At 44.6% G+C, this 19,398-nt stretch overlaps 1 protein-coding gene across 2 annotated transcripts in view; it reads right to left on the bottom strand.

Annotated features, from left to right (window-relative positions):
* Positions 1–19,398, bottom strand: part of GALNT17 (polypeptide N-acetylgalactosaminyltransferase 17) — a 518,762-nt gene that overhangs the window by 207,568 nt on the left and 291,796 nt on the right. The window contains exon 5 of one of the 2 annotated variants that reach the window (XM_007523650.3): positions 14,187–14,384. The exons of the other annotated variant lie outside the window; for it this stretch is intronic. Coding sequence (XP_007523712.1) covers positions 14,187–14,384 — 198 coding nt within the window. The remainder of the gene's footprint in view (positions 1–14,186; positions 14,385–19,398) is intronic. 2 annotated transcript variants of the gene reach the window in all.

Genomic DNA, 19,398 nt, shown 5'->3' with positions numbered 1-19,398 from the left:
TTTGTCTACCTCTCTGTTTCTCACCCTGTATCTTACTTACTTATCTATCTATCTATCTATCTATCTATCTATCTATCTATCTATCTATATTTTGGATGGAGACAGAAATTGAGAGGGGAGGAGGAGATAAAGAGAAAGACATCTATAGTACTGCTTCACCACTCATGCATGAAGCTTCTCCCCCACAAGTAGGAACTAGAATTTGAATTGGGATCTTTGTGCATGATAACATGTGTGCTTAACTAGGTGTGCCACTGTCTGACCCCTCTCACTCTCAAGCTTAAAAATAAAGAAAGAATTCTGTCAGGACAAATGGAATAATGCAGATATGAAGCCCCAGTGATAACCCTGGTGGCAAAAATAATTAAAGAAAATAGATCTCAGGAGCCTGATCTTTCTCTGCCACCAGGCCACCTACACTCAGGGGGATTTCCAGTACCTGTTCAAAGCCGTGCAGTTGGGTGTTCTGAGCCCCTTGCCATGGAGCTGTCAGCTTGGGCTGGTTTGCAGAGCAGACGCCTGGGAGAGGAAGGCCATGTCACCATGTGGTCTTAACTTCTGTAAGACTTTCCTGGGAAGTGACAAAGCTGAAGTGATGCATGCTGACCCAGTCAGGGTCAGAGACATAGCTCACTAGATAGGGCGCCTGCATTGTTGTGTACACAGCCCAGGTTTAAGCCCTGGCATGAGATGAGAAGTGCTATGGAGAAGAGGAAGCTCCAGTGCTGTGATGTCTCTGTCTCCTTAGAAATCAAGAATGATTCATACAGTGAAATTACACATGATCAAGGAGCCAGCTCCACAAGATGAGTCAGTGCAGAAAGTCCTAAACAGCTGTGACCTCTGGAAGAGGTCATTCTTTCCTGCCAGCTGCCTGACCACATAGCAAATGTAGTCCAGGAAACAGCTGTGTTTTCTAGGAGACAAGGAAAGACAGGCCCCCCCAACCCCCCTCCACTTCCCCAGCTGTCATTTTCATTCACTGACTTCTCATTTTCAATCTCATAACTTTTATCTATATGGCTAAATCTGTACCAGACAGAGACACAAGAAGAAAAAAGGTCAGGCAGCACAATTTGGGAAGACTATTCGAGAAAGATGCTCCTCTGGTATTATGGGACCCCCTGCAGCTAATCAGTATCAACTTAACCAGCACCTTCCATCAACCCAGTTCCTCAGAACTGTTCCCTGAAGCAAGCAAGCAGAGTTTTGTGAAGCTTGTTTTGTGTTTGCTTTATTTTTAAAAGATTGATTGATTTTCATGATAGAGACAGAGAACAGAGCACCACTCACCTGGGACCTCTGGGGTCTGAAGCATGAAAGTAAAATGAGTCACCTCTGTGATATTTAATTTTTTAACTGTCCATCACCTCATGTCTGCTTCTGCTGTAGAACACTTGAGAACAGAACCATTTGCTTGTCTGCAACACAGCTGCAGAGCTGACAGTTAGCACCTTGTATCTGTGAGACCCAAAGCTTTGTTGTGGAAATCTTGTAGCTTTGGGACAATATACCTTTAAAGGCAGGTAAGTTTTTTGAGTCAGAAAATTAAATGGTCAGGGTCCAGGTGGTGGCACACCTGGTGGAGCACACATGTTACAGTATGCCCAGGATCCAGGTTCCAGCCCCAGGTCCCCACCTGCAGGGGGAAAGCTTTGAGAGTTTTGAAGCAGTGTTGCAGGCATCTCTCTGTCTCCCTCCCTCTCTTATCACCCTCTTCCCTCTAGATTCCTGGCTGCCTCTATCCAATAAATAAAAATAAAGATAAGTAAAAAAATTTTTTTTTAATTTTAAAAAGAAGAGAAAATTAAATGTTCATGTTCTTAGAGGCTGAGTGACCTGCCAGATGGCACAGATCCTGTAGGCTGAAAGAAAGAAAGAAAGAAAGAAGGAAAGAAGGAAAAGGGGGAAAGCACCACTACAATGAAGCTTCCCCTAGTCCCCTTGTATTGCCATGTAGTGAACTAGAATTCATGAGCTTATTTAATAAGAGAAACAGGATATTGTTATTAGTACCTTGTTTTTTAATGACCCATATGCACATTTTCATGTTGGGATTTGTGCATTTTAAAAAATATGAAAGTGCAGTTTTTTTAATTTTTTAAAATTTCTTTATTGGGAGATTAATGTTTTACATTCGAGAGTAAATACAATAGCTTGTACATGCATAAAATTTCTCACTTTTCCAGATAACAATACAACCCCCACTAGGTCCTCTGTCATCCTTTTTGGACCTGTACGCGCCCCCTCACCTACCTCAGTCTTTTACTTTGGTGCAATACACCAACTCCAGTTCAGGTTCTAATTGTGTTTTCTCTTCTGATCTTGTTTTTCAACTTCTGCCTGAGAGTGAGATCATCCCATATTCATCCTTCTGTTTCTGACTTATTTCACTTAACATGATTTCTTCAAGCTCCATCCAAGGTGGGCTGAAAATGGTGAAGTCACCATTTTTAATAGCTGAGTAATATTCCATTGTGTATACAGACCACAACTTGCTCAGCCACTCATCTGTTCTTGGACACCTGGGTTGCTTCCAGGTTTTGGCTATTACAAATTGTGCTGCTAAGAACATAGGTATACACAAATCTTTTTGGATGGGTGTGTTGGGTTCCTTAAGATATATCCGCAGGACACCCTTATCAAAGATTAGATGTCCATAGGTGTTGGGATTTACTTCTGGGCTTTCAATTCTGTTCCGACCAGTCAACGCCCATGTTCAGCGGGGAAGCAATTACAGAAGCCAGACCCTCTACCTTCTGCAACCCTCAACGACCCTGGGTCCATGCTCCCAGAGGGCTAGAGAATGGGAAGGCTATCATGGGAGAGGGTGGGTTATGGGGATTGGGTGGTGGGAATTGTGTGGAGTTGTACCCCTCCTACCTTATGCCTTTGTTCACTAATCCTTTCTTAAATAAAAAATTAAAAAAAAAAAAAAGAAAAAAAAAAGATATATCCGCAGGAGAGGAATTGCAGGATCACAGGGTAGGTCCATTTCTAGCCTTCTGAGATGTACTTGCGTACGTGTACACTGCAATATCTGCACTTTACCAAGTGTAGCACCACTTGACCCTCCCTTTTTTATTAGAAAATTGGCCTGTAATCATTTTTTACTATCATATAGACAGCCAGAAATTGAGAGGAAGGAGAAGATAAAAAGGTAGAGAGACAGAGAGATAGCTGCAACACTGCTTTACCACTTGTAAAGTTTTCCTCTAGCAGGTGGGGACCAGGGGTTAGAACCTAGGTCCCTGTATCCTGTAACATGTGCACTCAACCAGGTGCACCACCACCTGCCCCACTTTCCCTCCTTGCTACCTGAAAATGTTGACCCAGAACAGTGAAACAGCAGCAAAGACAAAAAAAAAAAGTACGAAAGAAGGAAAGGTAGAAAGAAGGAAAGGAAGGAAAAAGTAGGAAGGAAGAGGAAGAGGAGGAAGAGAAAAAGGAAGAAGTAGAAGAAAGAAAAAGACAGAGCAGAATGTAATGGAGGCAATAAGAAGTAGAAGATGTTTCGCTTTCCCACTTTTATTTATTTATTTATTTGTTTGTTTGCTTTGTTTTCTTGTTTTTGTTTTTCTGGCATGAACTCTATAGCTCTGATGACCAATTGCTGCAAGGACTGAACCTGGGACTCTTGCCTGCAAGTTTGGTTTGCTACTGTTGTTGTACCCACCCCCTGCCCTGCCAGCACATTACTTTTCTTTTTCCACATGATTTAGGAGGCTCCACTTGGCTCCAGAGTTAAAACATTTTTCCAACTCTTCTTAATCCATTTGCAAAGGGAAATACTAACCACTGTGCTTTCCAAAGCATCCAGGCTCACTCAGGACACACCACAATTGGCCAGGATTATAAGTATAGTCAAAGAGGGAGAACCTCTGGCTGGCTCTCAGAAGTGTCCACCTTGGCTACCCTTCCCCTGCCAGGCTTTGCCCTGACAGATTCTGCTGCCCTGACCTTTGACCTCACTTGGGTTAGCTCTTCTATTCTGTGCCATCCTGTCACCTCTCATAAAAGGCAACTACACAAGATCCCAACTCAAGAATTAATACCCACTGTGGTTCACCTTGTTGCAGGATTGGCCATGTGCCATGTGCAAATGGCCAACTGTTCCTAAAATGGGATTCACATTCCATTCAATTCTTCTATTTAAAATGCACAACTCAATGATTTCTAGCATGTTCACAGAGCTGTGCAGTCAGCACCAAAATCAATTTGAGAACATTCTCATCACCTCCACCCCAACCCCACCCCCAACAGGCCCCATGCTCATCCTCAGTCACTGCTGCCCTCTCGGTCCCTAGCAAAGCAGCTACATTACTTGCTGTCTCTTCCAACTAGCTTGTAATTCATCTACCCTGATGGACCTGTGGATAGAGTATGGGTGCCTTTGTTTGGCTTGCAGAGCTCTCTCGACTGTGATGTGAGCCTCTCATTATCATCTACTCCGTCTGGCATACTTTCTGTACGTGATAGAGATAGAATGGCTCTGCAAAAAGACTTCCATGCACGAGGCTCCAAAGTCATAGGTTCAATTCCCAGCACCACCACAAGTCATTAAAATAAAACAAGAATATTTTTTTTTAATTTTACTTACTTACTTACTATTGCATATAGACAGAAAGAAATTGAGAGGGGAGAGGAAGATAGAGAAGGAGAGAGACAGAGAGACACTTGCAGACCTGCTTCACCACTTGTGAAGCTTTTCCCCTGCAAGTGGGGACCAGGGGCTTGAAGCTGGGTCCCTGCCTGCACACTGCAATGTGTATCGTTAAGCATCAGGCACACCACTACCTGGCCCCTAAAATATATAATTTTTTAAAAGGTTTTTTTTTTTTGAGACAATGAAGCAGAGTGACAGTGACCATACCACCAAAACTTCCTTCAGTACAATGCCTCAGCAGCCAGTAAAATGAGTAAAGTGAGGACACCAGTAACAATTATTTCACAGAGCCCATGTAAGGCATAAGAGACAGGCCTGCATACAGAACGTTCTAGTGTTGGCTGTGACTTTTCCCATCATTGGTACCCCACCCTCCCACAACCTCCACTTCCTCTGCTGAAGTGTAATCATGTGAAATTGAGGCTGTGTGTCCTTTAGCTCCCTCCCTCTTTCTGGGGGGTTTGTAGAATTTACCAGGACTGCTTCCTTGGAAGAGCCTACCACAAGGCTAAGCACATGGCTAAGCAAAATACGTTTGCTGATGCACATGGAAGAGCCTACCACAGGGCTAAGCACAAGGGTAAGCAAATATGTTTGCTGATGCACACAGAAGACAGCATTATGACAAAGTCTAAGAAAGTTTGACTCTACTTAAGTTGTTTCTTTCTCTTGCCAGTCCTCTAAGAAGGAAAAAAGCCCAGCCTTTTCCCTCCCTCCTTCCTTTAATTCTTTTGTTTGTTTGTTTGTTTTGTTTTTTCGGCCTTTTAAATTAAATTAAATTAAATTAAATTAATTTTTTTTTTTTTTTAGCTTTTTACCAGAGCACTACTCAGCTCTGGTTTATAGTGGTGCAAGAGATTGAACCCGGGACTTTGAAGGCTCAGGCACAAGGGCCTCTTTGCATAATCATTATGCTATTTACTCCTACCCCTTCTTTTATTCTTTAAAAATATTTTAACTCATTTATTTTAATGAATAAGAGAAAAAATGGGCACTACTGAGCTCTGCTTATGGTGGTGCTGGTGGTTGAAGTTGAGATCTCAGACCCTCCAACAAGAGAATCTTTTGTGGAACCATTATGCTGTCTCCCCAGTCCACCTTCTCCTTTTCTCTGTTCTGTACACAGCGCCGGCAAACCCTACACATAACCTCAGTCCTTTAAGCTAAGAGTCTAGCAGGCTCAAATGACTTTGGTACCTTGTAATTTATATCAAATTATACGGTGGGTTAAGGATTGCTAATTGTTAATCGCCAACTTGAATTGGTATTAATGAGAAATGTCACTAATTACAGGGTCACCTAACAGGGAGGATGTAGGCAGCACAGGCAGTGTGCACAGATGCCTGACTCAGCTCCTGCTCTGAAGGCACCACGCTGGTACATGCCCCATCCAGATGACACTGCAGAGCCTTGGCTCCTGGGGCCAAAGCCACAGGATTTTGCTGCTGAAAAGAGCTGTGGGGACCTATGCTTCCCTGGGTTCTCATCTTAGACTCTCCAATGTATGCTGTGCTCAACCAGGTCTCCAGGGATTCATGGCATTCCCAACTTGGCTGAGTGCAGGCTGAACAGATAATCCTACCATCACTACTATTTTTCACATTTATAGACAGAAGGTTCTGAGTCATAAAATGTTCGTTTTGATCAGAGTGTCACTGAATTCACAGTAACTTTCTGTCTGGAAATCATCCTCACAGAACCTTCCCTAATTTCTACTCCTGTGTCCCAAAACAGATTCAATTTTGACAAAACGACCATTCTAGTAAGTCAACCCCTCCCCCTGCAAGGTGACTAGCTCCCACACCTCCTTTCTGTGTCCTCAGACTCTCCCTCTCTTTGGGCTCCATGTCCTCAGCTCTATGTATTGCATTCAGAGAGGCCTCTTCAGGTCCCATGTGGGATGAGGACATTTAGAAAACAGATGTAATCAGACTGGCAAAATAGCTCATCTAGATAGTGTGCTACTTTGCCACATGCACGACCCTGGTTCAAGCCTAGCCCCCACTTCAGTGTTGTAGTGTCTCCCCACCCCCTTTCTGGCTTTTGTTTCTTTTTCCACCAGGGTTATCATTGAGGCTTGATGCCAGCACCATGAATCCACTGTTCCCAGTGGCTATTCCCCCTCCCCATTTTCTTTCTTTCTTTTTTATTGGGTAGGGCAGAGAGAAATTGAGAGAGGAGGGGGTGACAGAGAGGAAGAGAGACATCTGAAGACTTGCTTCATCACTCATGAAGCATCCCCCCTGCAGGTGGGGAGAGGGGTCTTGAGCCTGGGTCCTTGTGTATGGTAATGTGTGTACTTAATGGGTCCACCACCACTTGGTTCCCTGTCTCTATTTTTTAAAATTTTTTAATATTTATTTTCCCTTCTGTTGCTCTTTTTATTGTTATTGTTATTGATGTCATTGTTGTTAGATAGGACAGAGAGAAATGGAGAGAAGAGGGGAAGACAGAGAGGGGGAGAGAAAGATAGACACCTGCACACCTGCTTCACTGCTTGTGAAGTGACTCCCTTGCAGGTGGGGAGCCAGGGGGCTCGAACTGGGATCCTTACGCCCTGGTCCTTGCACTTTGCACCACGTGCACTTAATCTACTGCACTACCACCTGACTCCCCTCTGTCTCTATCTTAAGAAAGAAGGAGGAGGAGGAAGGCATGGAAGAGGAAGAAAAAAAGATGTTATCTTTTATGAGAACTTGCAAAAAAAGAAAGTTCAAAGAGTTAACTGACTGGATCAAAGAATGTAAAGGAGAGCCCTCTGGAAGCTGCAATTCTATCACCTAACCCTTAACCAGAACCCCACTCATAAGGGCAAGGGCTCCAAGAATGAAACCTACTTCTCACAGGGCAGAGTAGAGTCACAGTCCTGTAAACCAGAGCTTGACTGCCCCTTTTGTGGCAAGAGGTCCCACATCTAGCCTCAAATCTCAATTCTTTCCTCCAAGGGGTGGGGCTGGGTATCCCACCTGGTCACCCTGAGCCAACCTAGGTCTCAGTGCTCCTGGCTGTAGAGAAACACCCTCCACAAACCCCAGCTCATGGGTCAAGGTGGAAAGTGTCCTATGAAGCAGGGGAGCCTGTGTGAGAAATAGCACCATACTCCCCACACATGCATAACAAAGGTGAATTAGCACATAAGACATGGAAGTCACAGAAGGAATGCTCACCCTATAATCACACTATAAGAAACGAGTGAAATACTGCTCATGCTACAACATGAATGAATCCTGTGAGCCTTATACAAGTACAAAATGCCAGACACAAAAAAGCGACCGAATGTGTGGTTCTACCTGCTTGAATCATCCAGATCAGGCATATCCAGAGACAGAAAATTTACTGGTAGCTGGCAGCACTGTGGCTGTCCCTTGTGCCATGGAATGCCAGTCTGATATGGGTGCAGTCTGATAGGGGTGAGGCAGTGCCTGAACCCAGGTTCAAGGCCGTAGGGCCCCAATTGTAAGGGAGAAGCTTCAAGAGTGGTAAAGTAGTACTGCAGGTATCTCCCTCCCAATCTCTCTCTTACGTCATTTTATGTATTTATGTATACGTTTTAACACTAAAAAATCATCAGTAGCCAATGGCTCACCTGGTTAAGTGCAAGGACCTGCTCAAGGACCCACTCAAGGACCCAGGTTTCAGCCCTCAGCTCCATACTACATATATATATATATATATGTCCTACTCTCAATTTCATTCTGTCCTATCCAATAAAATTGGAAAAAATGGGGAGCCGGGCAGTGGTGCAGTGGGTTAAGCACACATGGCAAAAAACTCAAGGACAGGTGTAAGGATCCCAGTTCAAGCCCCATGCTTCACACCTGCAGGGGGTTCGTTTCACAGGCAGTGAAGCAGGTCTGTATCTATCTTTCTCTCCCCTCTGTCTTCCCCTCCTCTCTCCATTTCTCTCTGTCCTATCCAACAACAACAGCAATAACACTAACAACAACAACAATAAACAAGGGCAACAAAAGGGAAAAATAAAAATAAATTTAAAAAAATAAACTAAAAAAAATGGGGAAAATGTCCACCAGAAACATAGTGCAGGGATTGAGCCCCAGTAGTAACTCTAGAGGTAATAAGTAAATAATAAATATTTTTTAAAAATCAGTAAAGCAGAAAACAAACAAACAAATACAATGGGAAACCAAAATTGACTTACTAGAGATCCATCCCATCAATGGATGAATGGATAGAGAAAGGTGGTTCTGGGTCCTTGTGTGCACTTAAAGGGTCCACCCTGACCACAAAGATCTCATCTAATCTGGGAAGCTAAGCAGGGCCGGGCCTGGTTCCTACTTGGATGGGAGAGATGTGGTTCTGAAACTATGAAAGGCTACTTAGAATGAGAAGAAAAGAAGATGATTCTGTCAGTTCCAACCACTGGAGGGATCTTGAAATAACCAGACTGTAGAACAGATCAGTACAGTTTGCTCTCACTTTCTGGTGGCATCAGAACAAAGGGAATCACAGAAAGGGGGGTGGGGGGCTGGGGTAGCAGTGGTTGCCAAGCTCAGGGTGGGGGAGATGGGGAGGAGCTAGTCTAAGGGAACAAACTTCCAATTCTAGGGTAACAGACATCGTGATAATTATGTTTTGTAACAGGCATTTGCCTCCAAGGGGAGTTATTAAATGTTCTCACTACTAAAAAAAAAAAAAAAAAAGTGTGCAGGAGGTAATGAAGTTGTTCTGCAAAAAGACATTCATGCCTGAGGCTTCAGAATCCTAGGTTCAATCCTCAGCATCACCATAAGCCAGAGCTAAGCAGCACTCTGGTAAAATAAAAGGAAATAAAATAACACAACATAAATCAGGTTAGGGAGATAGCTCACCGGGTAGGGAATAAACCTTGTCATGTGTGTGGTCCCAACACCATAAAGGACATGCTATGGTGTTGGGTTGTGTCTTGGAAGAGAGAGAAGAGACCAGAGCTGAGTGGGAATACAAATCTTTATTCACTCGGGCACCCCAGAAAAGGGTAAGAGTAGAGTTGTTCAGGCCACGTGGAGCTAGCAAAATGGCCGCCTCCCACTAAGCCTACCAGTCCTCCTCTGGGGTCACAGAAGATAGGAGAGGAGCAAAACAGGGCAAATCGGCAGCAGCAGTGGGCTTTATAGGATAAAAACTGGAAGTGGGAAGTCTGGAAGGGATTGGCTAGGAAACAAGGCACTCCAGGAATAGGGTTTCAGCTCTCTCAGGAATGGGAAAGGGGATGGAGAAAACAAGGCACTCCAGGAAGCTAGGGTTTCAGCTCTTTCGGGAATGGGCGATACCCTAAGGGTATCTGCACAATTACCCAACACTATGGCATGGAAGAAGAGCCTGTGCTCCTCTCTCTCTCTCTCTCTCTCTCTCTCTCTAACTGTAAAAAAGCAGCCTGAAGCAGTGAGACTGTACATGCTCATGGCCTCTGACTTCAGAAAGAGACATAAAGAGGGAGAGAGAAAGGTTAATTATGGCTGTGGTGATGAATATATTAGTTAGCTTGATTGGGATAATCATCTCATAATGTGCACATGTACCAAAACACTGTATGTACCACACAACAATAAACCACAGGGAAATAAATGTTTTAAACATGTGTGCAAAATATTAATTAACTAATCAATTTGGGGGAAAAGACTATGAAATAGTGGGGGTTTACTGAATTGCAGGCCCCAGAGGGAAGAGGCATGGAATGTAGGAGACAGAAATGCCCAAGAGACCAGAAGAGGGTGGGCTCATCACCACTTGTGTACTCTGAAAACAGCTTGGGGATTCAGATCTTAAGCCTGTACCAGGAAAACTGGAAGAAACCTCCAGATGCCCCAGGAGAAGCAGCAGCTCTAAGCCATCGTAAGAGTGTCCATCAAGGGCCAGGCAGTGGCACACCTGGTTGAGCCCATGTCACTATGCGCAAGAACCCTAGCTCAATTCCCTGGCCCCCTCCTGCAAGGGGGAAGCTGCACAAGTGGTAGAGCAGTGCTACAGGTGTCTGTCTCACTCCCTCTTGATCTCCCGCTTCCCTCTTGTTTTCTCTGTTTCTAGCTAATAACTACATAAATAAGTGTTTAAAGAATAATTTTCTCCCCCTCCCATCTATTCTCTGAAGGGAGGTTGGACAACATACTCTACCACCCAAGGAAGATGGGTCCTGAAAATTAGTGCAGCCTGGAATGTTCCTAGCCATGACCACAGAATGTGAGCTCAGACCTATAAAGACGCAGAGGTTACATAGGCTCCTGTGCTGAATATGGGCCCCAGTTAAAATCAGTGGGGTTTACAATTAACAATATTCATATACTTTATCCATATTTGGGAGCTACTCTCTTCCCTGATCCAGCTTTCTAGTCCTATTTCTGACTATGACACTATCTCCCCAGACAATACCTTGGGTCAGACTCAGGCAAAAACTAGTAAAGTCATGGGACCCTTGGAATATACCTAAAATAGACCTGCTAGCTTTTTCCAAAACGGAGACCCCAAAATCTTCACCTGCAATATTCTTGCCTTTAGGTTCATGATTAATCTACAATTTTTTTCTGCTTTATATCTTAATTCCTTTTCAGCCACCAGGTTCCAGATGCTATCACGATGCCAACCGGACTTCCCAAGGCAGATGAACCCACCAATGTGTCCTGGAATCCTACCTCCCTAGATCCCTGACCCACTAGGGAAAAAAAGAGAGACAGGTTGGGAGTATGGACTGACCTGCCAATGCCCACGTTCAGCGGGGAAGCAATTACAGAAGCCAGACCTTCCACCTTCTGTACCGCATAATGATCTTGGGTCCACACTCCCAGAGGGATAAAGAATAGGAGAGCTTTCAAAGAGGGTGGGGAGTGAGATTGGGTGTTCTAGTGGTGGAAATTGTGTGGAATTATATCCCTCTTATCCTATAGTCTTGTCAGTATCTCCATTTTATAAAGAATAATAATAATAATAATAAAAACCCACTGTAACTACTGAAGGAAAGATGAGTGAGGAAGAGAAAAAATAAGGACTCACACAAGCCAGTTATAGCTAAGGGAGAGGAGATTTCAATTAAATTCAGGTCTATCATCACAGGAGACTGGAAAAGCTCAATGACCAGTGGAGGAAGGTTCTTGAGTTAACATCACCCTAAGACTTTCATTACCCAAGATAGACAAAAATCACATTGAGGTTTGCCAGACTTTGTATTTTGAGTAAAGGGAAAGAATCATGGCACAGGAGTTCAATGCTGAGGCAGGCGCAAAAGGAACTGGGGCTTTGTGGTCATAGTCAACAGGTTAGAGCTGTCCAGTGTGCCAGGCATCTCCCTTTCCAACACAAATGCCCCTTGATCCTGCAGCCCCCTCCACCTCTCCAAATCTCCCCTACATACCACCGAAGTACAGCACTGCATGAGAGGTGCCATGTCATCGGGGAAGCTGTAGTACTGCACTGTTCCTCCTCATCTGTCTAAGTCTGAATGAAAAAGCAGCCTAGAAGCAGTGAAATCCACCATGTACAAGGACCCAGTATTGAGTCTCTGGCATCATATAGTAACATCAAGCACAACAATTGCAGTCATGTCTCCTATCTCTCATCTATCCGTCTATCTTTCATGTATCATAGAAAAATTCTCATTCCATCATCTGTTACTGTCCCATGTCCCAAATCACTGCTATGAAAATATAGGGATCACAGGACAGTAGTGGCAACCTGTATGGTGTCCTAACCTTTAAGATGCCATGTTATCTCCACTTAATAACATCACAAGGACCATGAACCCTCCGTCCTCCAATTAAATATCTCCATTGACTATTACCAAATTAAGTATTTCATAAGTTCTGAGACATTAAAAAGAGATGATTGGAATTTGATTCTATTTTATACATCAGAGATGTATGTAATGACTCATGATGATCACAGCTCTATTTTCTTGAGTCTTTTCAAAGTGCCTATTAATCATTTGTTAATGTTATCAGATTAACAAGCTGTGAGCTAAATTTTTGCTGTGTGCCTCTGCAGCACTGTTTCCATAGCACCCCAAAGGCTTACACTGTCACAGAAAACATTACTGTCACCCCTCATCCTCTCATCTGTCACTGCTGGAGGTCAGTTCCCCCTTAAGTCAAGGAGGAAGCATCATTTGGCCAAAAATATGAAACCCAACATTGGGCCGTTGTTTAAACATCACTCTTTGAAGATACGGAAGATAAAGGGATCTTCAAGCACTTGCCATTGTGTCTCAGCACCCATTTCTAGAACTCTTTATCTTGTAAGACTGACAACCTATACCAATTAAATAAAGACACCATCCTCCTCCCTGGAACTCACCAGTCTACCTGCAGTCTCTGCATCTGCCTCCTTCTGGCACTTCACATGAGAGGCAGCAGATAGTATTCTTCTTTGGTGACTGACTGGTTGATTTCACCACTTAGCACAATGTTTCTAATGTCCAGTCATGCTAGAGCACATGTCTAAATGTCTGTCCATCATTTTTTTAAGATTGAATAGTATTTCCTTGCATTTATAGATGACATTTTGCTTATCCATGCAACTGATGATGGAATTGGAATTGCTTCCATGTGAAACTGTCATGACATACAAGTGTGTATAACTATCTCTTTGAACTCCCTGGGACATACACTCAGAAGTAACATTTCAGGATTATTTGTTAGACCTACATTTAATTTTTTGAGGATAATTCTTACTATTTCCCACAGCAGCAGGCCATTTCATAGATCTGTTACTAAAGCTCAAGGATTCCAATTTTTCCACATTCTCACCAGCACCTTTCATTTTCTAGGGTCTTCTTGCTAGCAGCCATCCTAAGAAGTCTGAGGTGCTACCTAACCCATTAAAATTCAGATATCCCTGAAAGTTAGACTCTGCTTCTCAGAGAAGCCTTTAGTGCTGATTCCAGTCTATGATCTGCAGCCTAGCAGGCAGCTCCACAGCACTGTACAAGGATGTGAGGAAAAGAGTCAGGAAACCTCTCCAGCTGAGGAGGCAAGCTACTGACCTAAAAGTTTGACTCATGGGAATCTATTTTTATGCAGTCCTTTAGATTTCAGTTTGAGTAGGAAGAGCAGAGAATATGGGGAGGGGGGCCTGTGGAGGCGTTCAGTGGGCCGAACAAATGCCTTGAGTGTGAAGCCCTGAGTTCAGTCTGCAGCAGAGAGATAGAGGGGGTCACCTCAATATTGGAGCCTCCCCCAGTGTCAGAGGACCTCCCATATGGTGTTGGGGCTCTAAACCAGTCTTCATGCCTATCAAGGCACCCTATCCCATGAGCTCTCACCAGTCCATTACCATTATCACTGATTTTAACCTTTCACTTCTGCTGTTTGAAGCTAGTCTTACTTTAAAATTGAGCTAAAGGTGCAATTTGCAATATTCTTCCCCAGCAAGAAAGCCAGAAGACCTAAAGATGCCCCAAATTCCTAGAGCAGCTGCTGCTCTCCCCCACTTCCCAACCCCATACCCTGTGGCTGCTCTTAAGCCCCCCAATCCCTACCCCTTACCCCAGGGCTCTGCTTTCTTCCCTAGAGCCTGGGACTCAGTGGCCACAGACCTGATGGGCAGAGAAGGGTCCCCGGCGTCCCACCAGTCCTTCGGGGGACTGATGTACATGCACCACAGCTCCCAGCTGTAACCGTGGGCCGAGTTCTCATAGCGTTGCACCTCAAATGTGTCCTGCTTGATGTTGTCGATGGATGGCAGGATGACACGCTTCCGGTTCTCTTGAATCCGAGACAGGACTGGCTCAGCCCTGAAATACAGAGGAGACATACTCTCTCCAGGGGCTGAAAAGCCACCTCATGGGGTTGGGACACATGCTTTACCTGGCATGCAACCTGATTTTGAACTCAGGTACTACAGGGCAGTGCAGCTGGGCACTAGGGGGAAAGTTCTGGTACTATGCCTTCCTTTTAGCTCTCTAAATGACAGTGTGGGCCCAGGAGCAGGGAAATGGATGTTCATGAGATCAGTGCTTGGCAGAAAAAAAAAAAGATAAATTATAATATCTCAGTCCTGGGTCTAGAGAGGTCTCCCAATAGAGCATGTACACTGCCATGCTTGCAGGCCCTATGGTACTTTAGCCCTGGCACTGCATGGGAGGTGCTGTGGTGTTTCTCCCTGTCTCTCTATCTAACTTGGAAAGGAGACTTGGGTGGTGGTGGAATCCTTCATGAATGAGGCCCTGGCTCTGCAAAAGGAGACAGGGAGGGAGAGATGGAGGGAAGAGAAAAGGAAATAAAGGAAATATTGATCCTGAGGCACGCCTGCACTTCGCCGGTATAGGGAACCCCACCTCCTCTTAAGGTCACAAAAAAGAAACAGAAACCACGTAGCCAAAGATAGGGCTTTATACCAGAACTCAGGAAACCGAGGCTTCTAGAAGCTTCTGACCTGTGCTGGTGAGCCTGAGAGGCCTGAAGGGAGAATTCAGAAGAGGTCTCCCCCAGCTCCCCACTATGTCCCCAAAGTGCCAGATCCGCTTTCTACCCACAGTGCCAGCCAGTCAGGCTGTCCCTCCCCATGCTTTGCTCTGTGCTGGCATATCCTGCAGAAGTCTTGATTTACTCCCCCGCCCCACCAGACACTGGCTGAATTCCCTTTCCAAAAATAGGCCACTTCTTCCCTCCCACCTGCTTTTCATCAGCATTAATCCAACTTCTTTATGTGCCTTTGTTTTAATTGATTATTTAATTGATTTCTTAAAAAAGGAATCTAATTGGGAGTCGGGTGGTAGTGCAGCGGGTTAAGAGCACGTGGTGCAAAGCATAAGGACTGGCATAAGGATCCCGTTTCGAGCCTCCTACTCCTCACCACTGCAGGGGGGTCACCTCACGAGTGGTGAGGCAGGTCTGCAGGTGTCTATCTTTCTCTCCCCCTCTGTCTTCCCCTCCTGTCTTGATTTTTCTCAGTTCTAACAACGATGACATCAACAATAACAACTACAACAATAAAAAAAAAAGGGAAAATAAAAAAAAAAGGAATCTAATTGAACTGGTTGGTGTTGGCAGGCAAGAGCTCTGCACAGACAGAGGAAGGCTAAAACCTGCCTCCCCCACCAGGCTGGCCCTCGGAGCTGCAGCAGGGGCTGGACAGGGTTCTGCTGCATTCAAGCACCAATCTGATGAACTCAGGAGAGAGAAGCTGGTCCATGCTTCCCTGAGACAGATAAAGGCAGGGTACAGAAACAGGCTCCCACATTCAGGAAGGAACAGAATGCTATCATAAAGCCTGGCATTAACTTCTCTGCTTATAGCCAAGTGAGGGGAAGCCCCTTCCTTCACATTATCTGAAAGAACAAGAGTGAGTGCAGCCCATCTCTTTTCATGGGATTAGCTATTGGCCTATCTTTTCTTTCTCTTTCAAGCAAGCAAGGAAACAGACCTAGGGCACATAACACACACACAGACACACACACAGACACACAGACACACACAGACAGACACACACACACACACACACACACACACACACACACACCATGGCCAAGTAGGGTTGATGTTCCAAAGCTTCCAGAGGGGCTCCTGAGCTTCCCTATCTCCAAGTCTTCCTACTCCCTGCTCTCCTCTGCAAAGGACCTGGATCAGGGCTGGTCTAGCCTCCTGGGTGATAGTCACATAGGCTGAGTAGCATAATATTTTTAAAATCAACTTGGTCTGCCTTTGGAGACAGAAGACCCAGCTTATTTATATGAGGCTCTCAAGATGAGGGTATTTATCCTTCAGGCTGAGGAAATACACAATCAGTCCCAGTTATTTACTCCTCTCCTTGGAGACACTCTAACCATTATGAGGTGGCCTGCTGTGTTTCAGTTGCCTTTCTCCACACCAATTACTGGTTAGTTCGGACCTGTGGCATGCTCTGGCCAGAGAGAGTCTAAGTGACAATGGCACATCTGAGTGGAAAGTTTAGTAGCCACTGCACTGTGAAACTGCTGTTCTTTTGTCTGAGTCACAGAAATGGTGCATCTCCTGCTAGTGGGAATACAAACTGGTACAGTCCCTTTAGAAGACTATATGGAGAGTCCATAAAAATATAAATGGAATTAATTTATCACCCAGGAATACAATTCTTGGGCATTTATCCAAAGGATATGAGAACACTAATTCTAAGGGACATATGCACCCCTATGTTCATTCATACCTGCATTATTCACAGTAGCCAAAGAGTGGAAGCAGCCTAAATGACCATGGAGAGATGACTGGCTTAAGAAGTCAGGGGATATATACTCCATGGAATGCAATAAAAATTAAATCAAAATAAAGGTGATATTGTGCCCTTTAGGACAAAATGGATGGAACTGGAGGTGATTGTGCTTAGCAAAATAAAGAGATAAAAGGCTTAGCAAAGTAAAGAGATAAAAATTAGAAACCAGGTGGTTTCTAATGTGGAATTTAGAGAATTTAGAGAACTGATACACATAAACTTGGCAAAAAAAATGGTAAACAAACTGTCTCTAAGACTCTGTGAGAACTATGGTAGTTTATGTTGGGAAGGTGGGGTCATAGAACTTTGGTGATGGGTGTGGTATGGAATTATAACACGTGATATTACAATCTTGCAAAGCACTATTAATCACAAATAAAAAGTGGCTAAAAGAAAAGAGAGAGAAAAGAAGGAAGGAAGGAAGAAGGAAGGAAGGAAAGAAGGAAGGTATAAAGGAAGGTGGGTGTACGAAAGGCTGAATTCCCAGCAAGGGTGCGCAGCAAAGGACCTGGGGGCAGCACCAGAGACATAGCTAGCAGCTGCCCTGCCACTTGGACAAGGCAGAACTCCCTCCTCATTGTTATCTCAAGTCCCTGAGGTTGAAGATTGCCACTGTGAGGACAACCAAGTGAAAGCCGTCAGTCATCAGTGGGGACAGAGGCCACTCTGGCAGAAGTGTGGGGAATGAGTCTGAGGGATGAGTATGAGTCTCAGGGGTCAGTTAGAAGGGGATTACAAGCCATGGCTTGTAATGCTAAATCTCACCAGATTCTGAGCCTCAGTCAAGGGACCCACAGTCTCAGTTCCCTCTACCTAGCCACATCCCAGATCAGTGCCTGGGTCACAGCAAGCAGAAAGCAGACAACAGCTATGTGTCACAAGAATGAATACAGCCATTGTATTTGCACAGGTGAGAAGTAACAAAGAGAGACTGGATGCCAAAGCAGAAAGGGAAAATAAATACAGAAACTGTTAGAAAGCAAAGCTGGCTGGATTAGAGGTTGATGCAATGAACTATGTGATCATGGGAAGGGTCGGCTGAGAGGGACAATGGTGGTCACACCAGTTTTGATGGGAAAGAAGTGAGGGAGCAGTGGTGCCAAGGAGAGAGTAAGGTATCCCAGTGGAATTCCAGAGCATCAGTCCATACAGCTCCTAGATCAATATTTCTTGACCTTAATGAGCACAATAGACTCCTGGAGAGCTGGTTAAACAAACTTCTGGATGCCACTCCCAGAGTTTCTCAGTTCATAGGTTTGGGGAAGCCCAACATTATTTGTGCCTCGTAGGTTTCTATATGCTGCTGCTGAAGATGATCTGAGGACCACACATTGAGAGTGATAGTGAGGGGGCCTGTTGGTGGTGCACTGGTAGATCGTACACACATCACCATGCTCAAGGACATGGATTCAAGCCCCCAGCCTCCACCTGCAGGGAGGGAAGTGTCACAACTGGTGAAATAGGTCTGCAGATGTCTTTATCTCTCTCCCTATCTTACCCTTCCCTCTCAACTTCTCTCTGTTCTATCAAATAAAAAGAAAAAAAGAAAAAGAAATGACCATCAGGAAGAGTGGATGTGTTCTGCAGGTACCAAGCTCTAGAGATAACCCTAGTGGCAATTAAAAAGAGAGAGAGAGAGAGATTGTGAGACATAAGACATTGTGAAACTCAGAGGAGGCCAGGGCTGAACACAGAGCTCTGGCATTGACAGAGTCAAAGGTAGCAACAAAACTGGGAGATAAACTGGTGTTTGAGATGACAATGAAACCCTGTGTACACTGGAAAGGAAGGGCTAACAGTGACCCTGGAAGTTAATTCTCTGTGAGGCCCTAAAGAGGATTCCTCCAGCCATGCAGTGGTTCACTTGGTAGAGCATACATGTTACTGTGCTCAAGGACCTGGGTTTGAATCCATGGTCCCCACATGGGAGTTCCTGCATGGGAAAGCTTCATGAGCAGCAGAGTAGTGCTGCTGTAACTCTCCTTCTCTCTCACTTTCTCTATCTGCTAGCAAAAAGAAAGGGGGTGGGGTCAGGTGGTAGTTCATCCAGTTAAGTTCACATAGGATTCTGCAAAATAGCCTTTTCTCCACCTCCAATGTGGGACGCTTCACGTGTGGTGAAGCAAGTCTACAGGTATCTACCTTAATCTCTATCTATCTACCCTTGACCTCTCAATTTCTCTCTGTCCTACTGAATAAAATAGAAGGAAAACCATGGCTACCAGGTGCAGTGGATTTGTAGTGTTAGCACCAAGCACCAGTGATAACCCTGGAGGCAACCATAAGGGAGGGGAGGGAGGGGGAGAGAGAGAGAGAGAGAGAGAGAGAGAGAGAGAGAGAGAGAGGGAGAGAGAGAGGAGATGCCTCCAGGAGCTGTAGACTTTTGCAGGTGTGGAATGCCAGTGATAACCCTGGTAGCAAAAAATAACAAAATAAATTTTAAAACATATTCAAGTTTAGTGTAAATGAAGATGAAAGAGCATTTTAATATTTAATTAATGAAGGGATATTGACCCTTCTGTCTGCTGCTGCAACACCATGTATTCAAGGGGGTATCCTTA

This window comes from Erinaceus europaeus, chromosome 15 (assembly GCF_950295315.1).
Source record: "Erinaceus europaeus chromosome 15, mEriEur2.1, whole genome shotgun sequence".
Taxonomy (NCBI): Eukaryota; Metazoa; Chordata; class Mammalia; order Eulipotyphla; family Erinaceidae; genus Erinaceus; species Erinaceus europaeus.
This window is presented reverse-complemented; position numbering and strand designations above follow the sequence as displayed.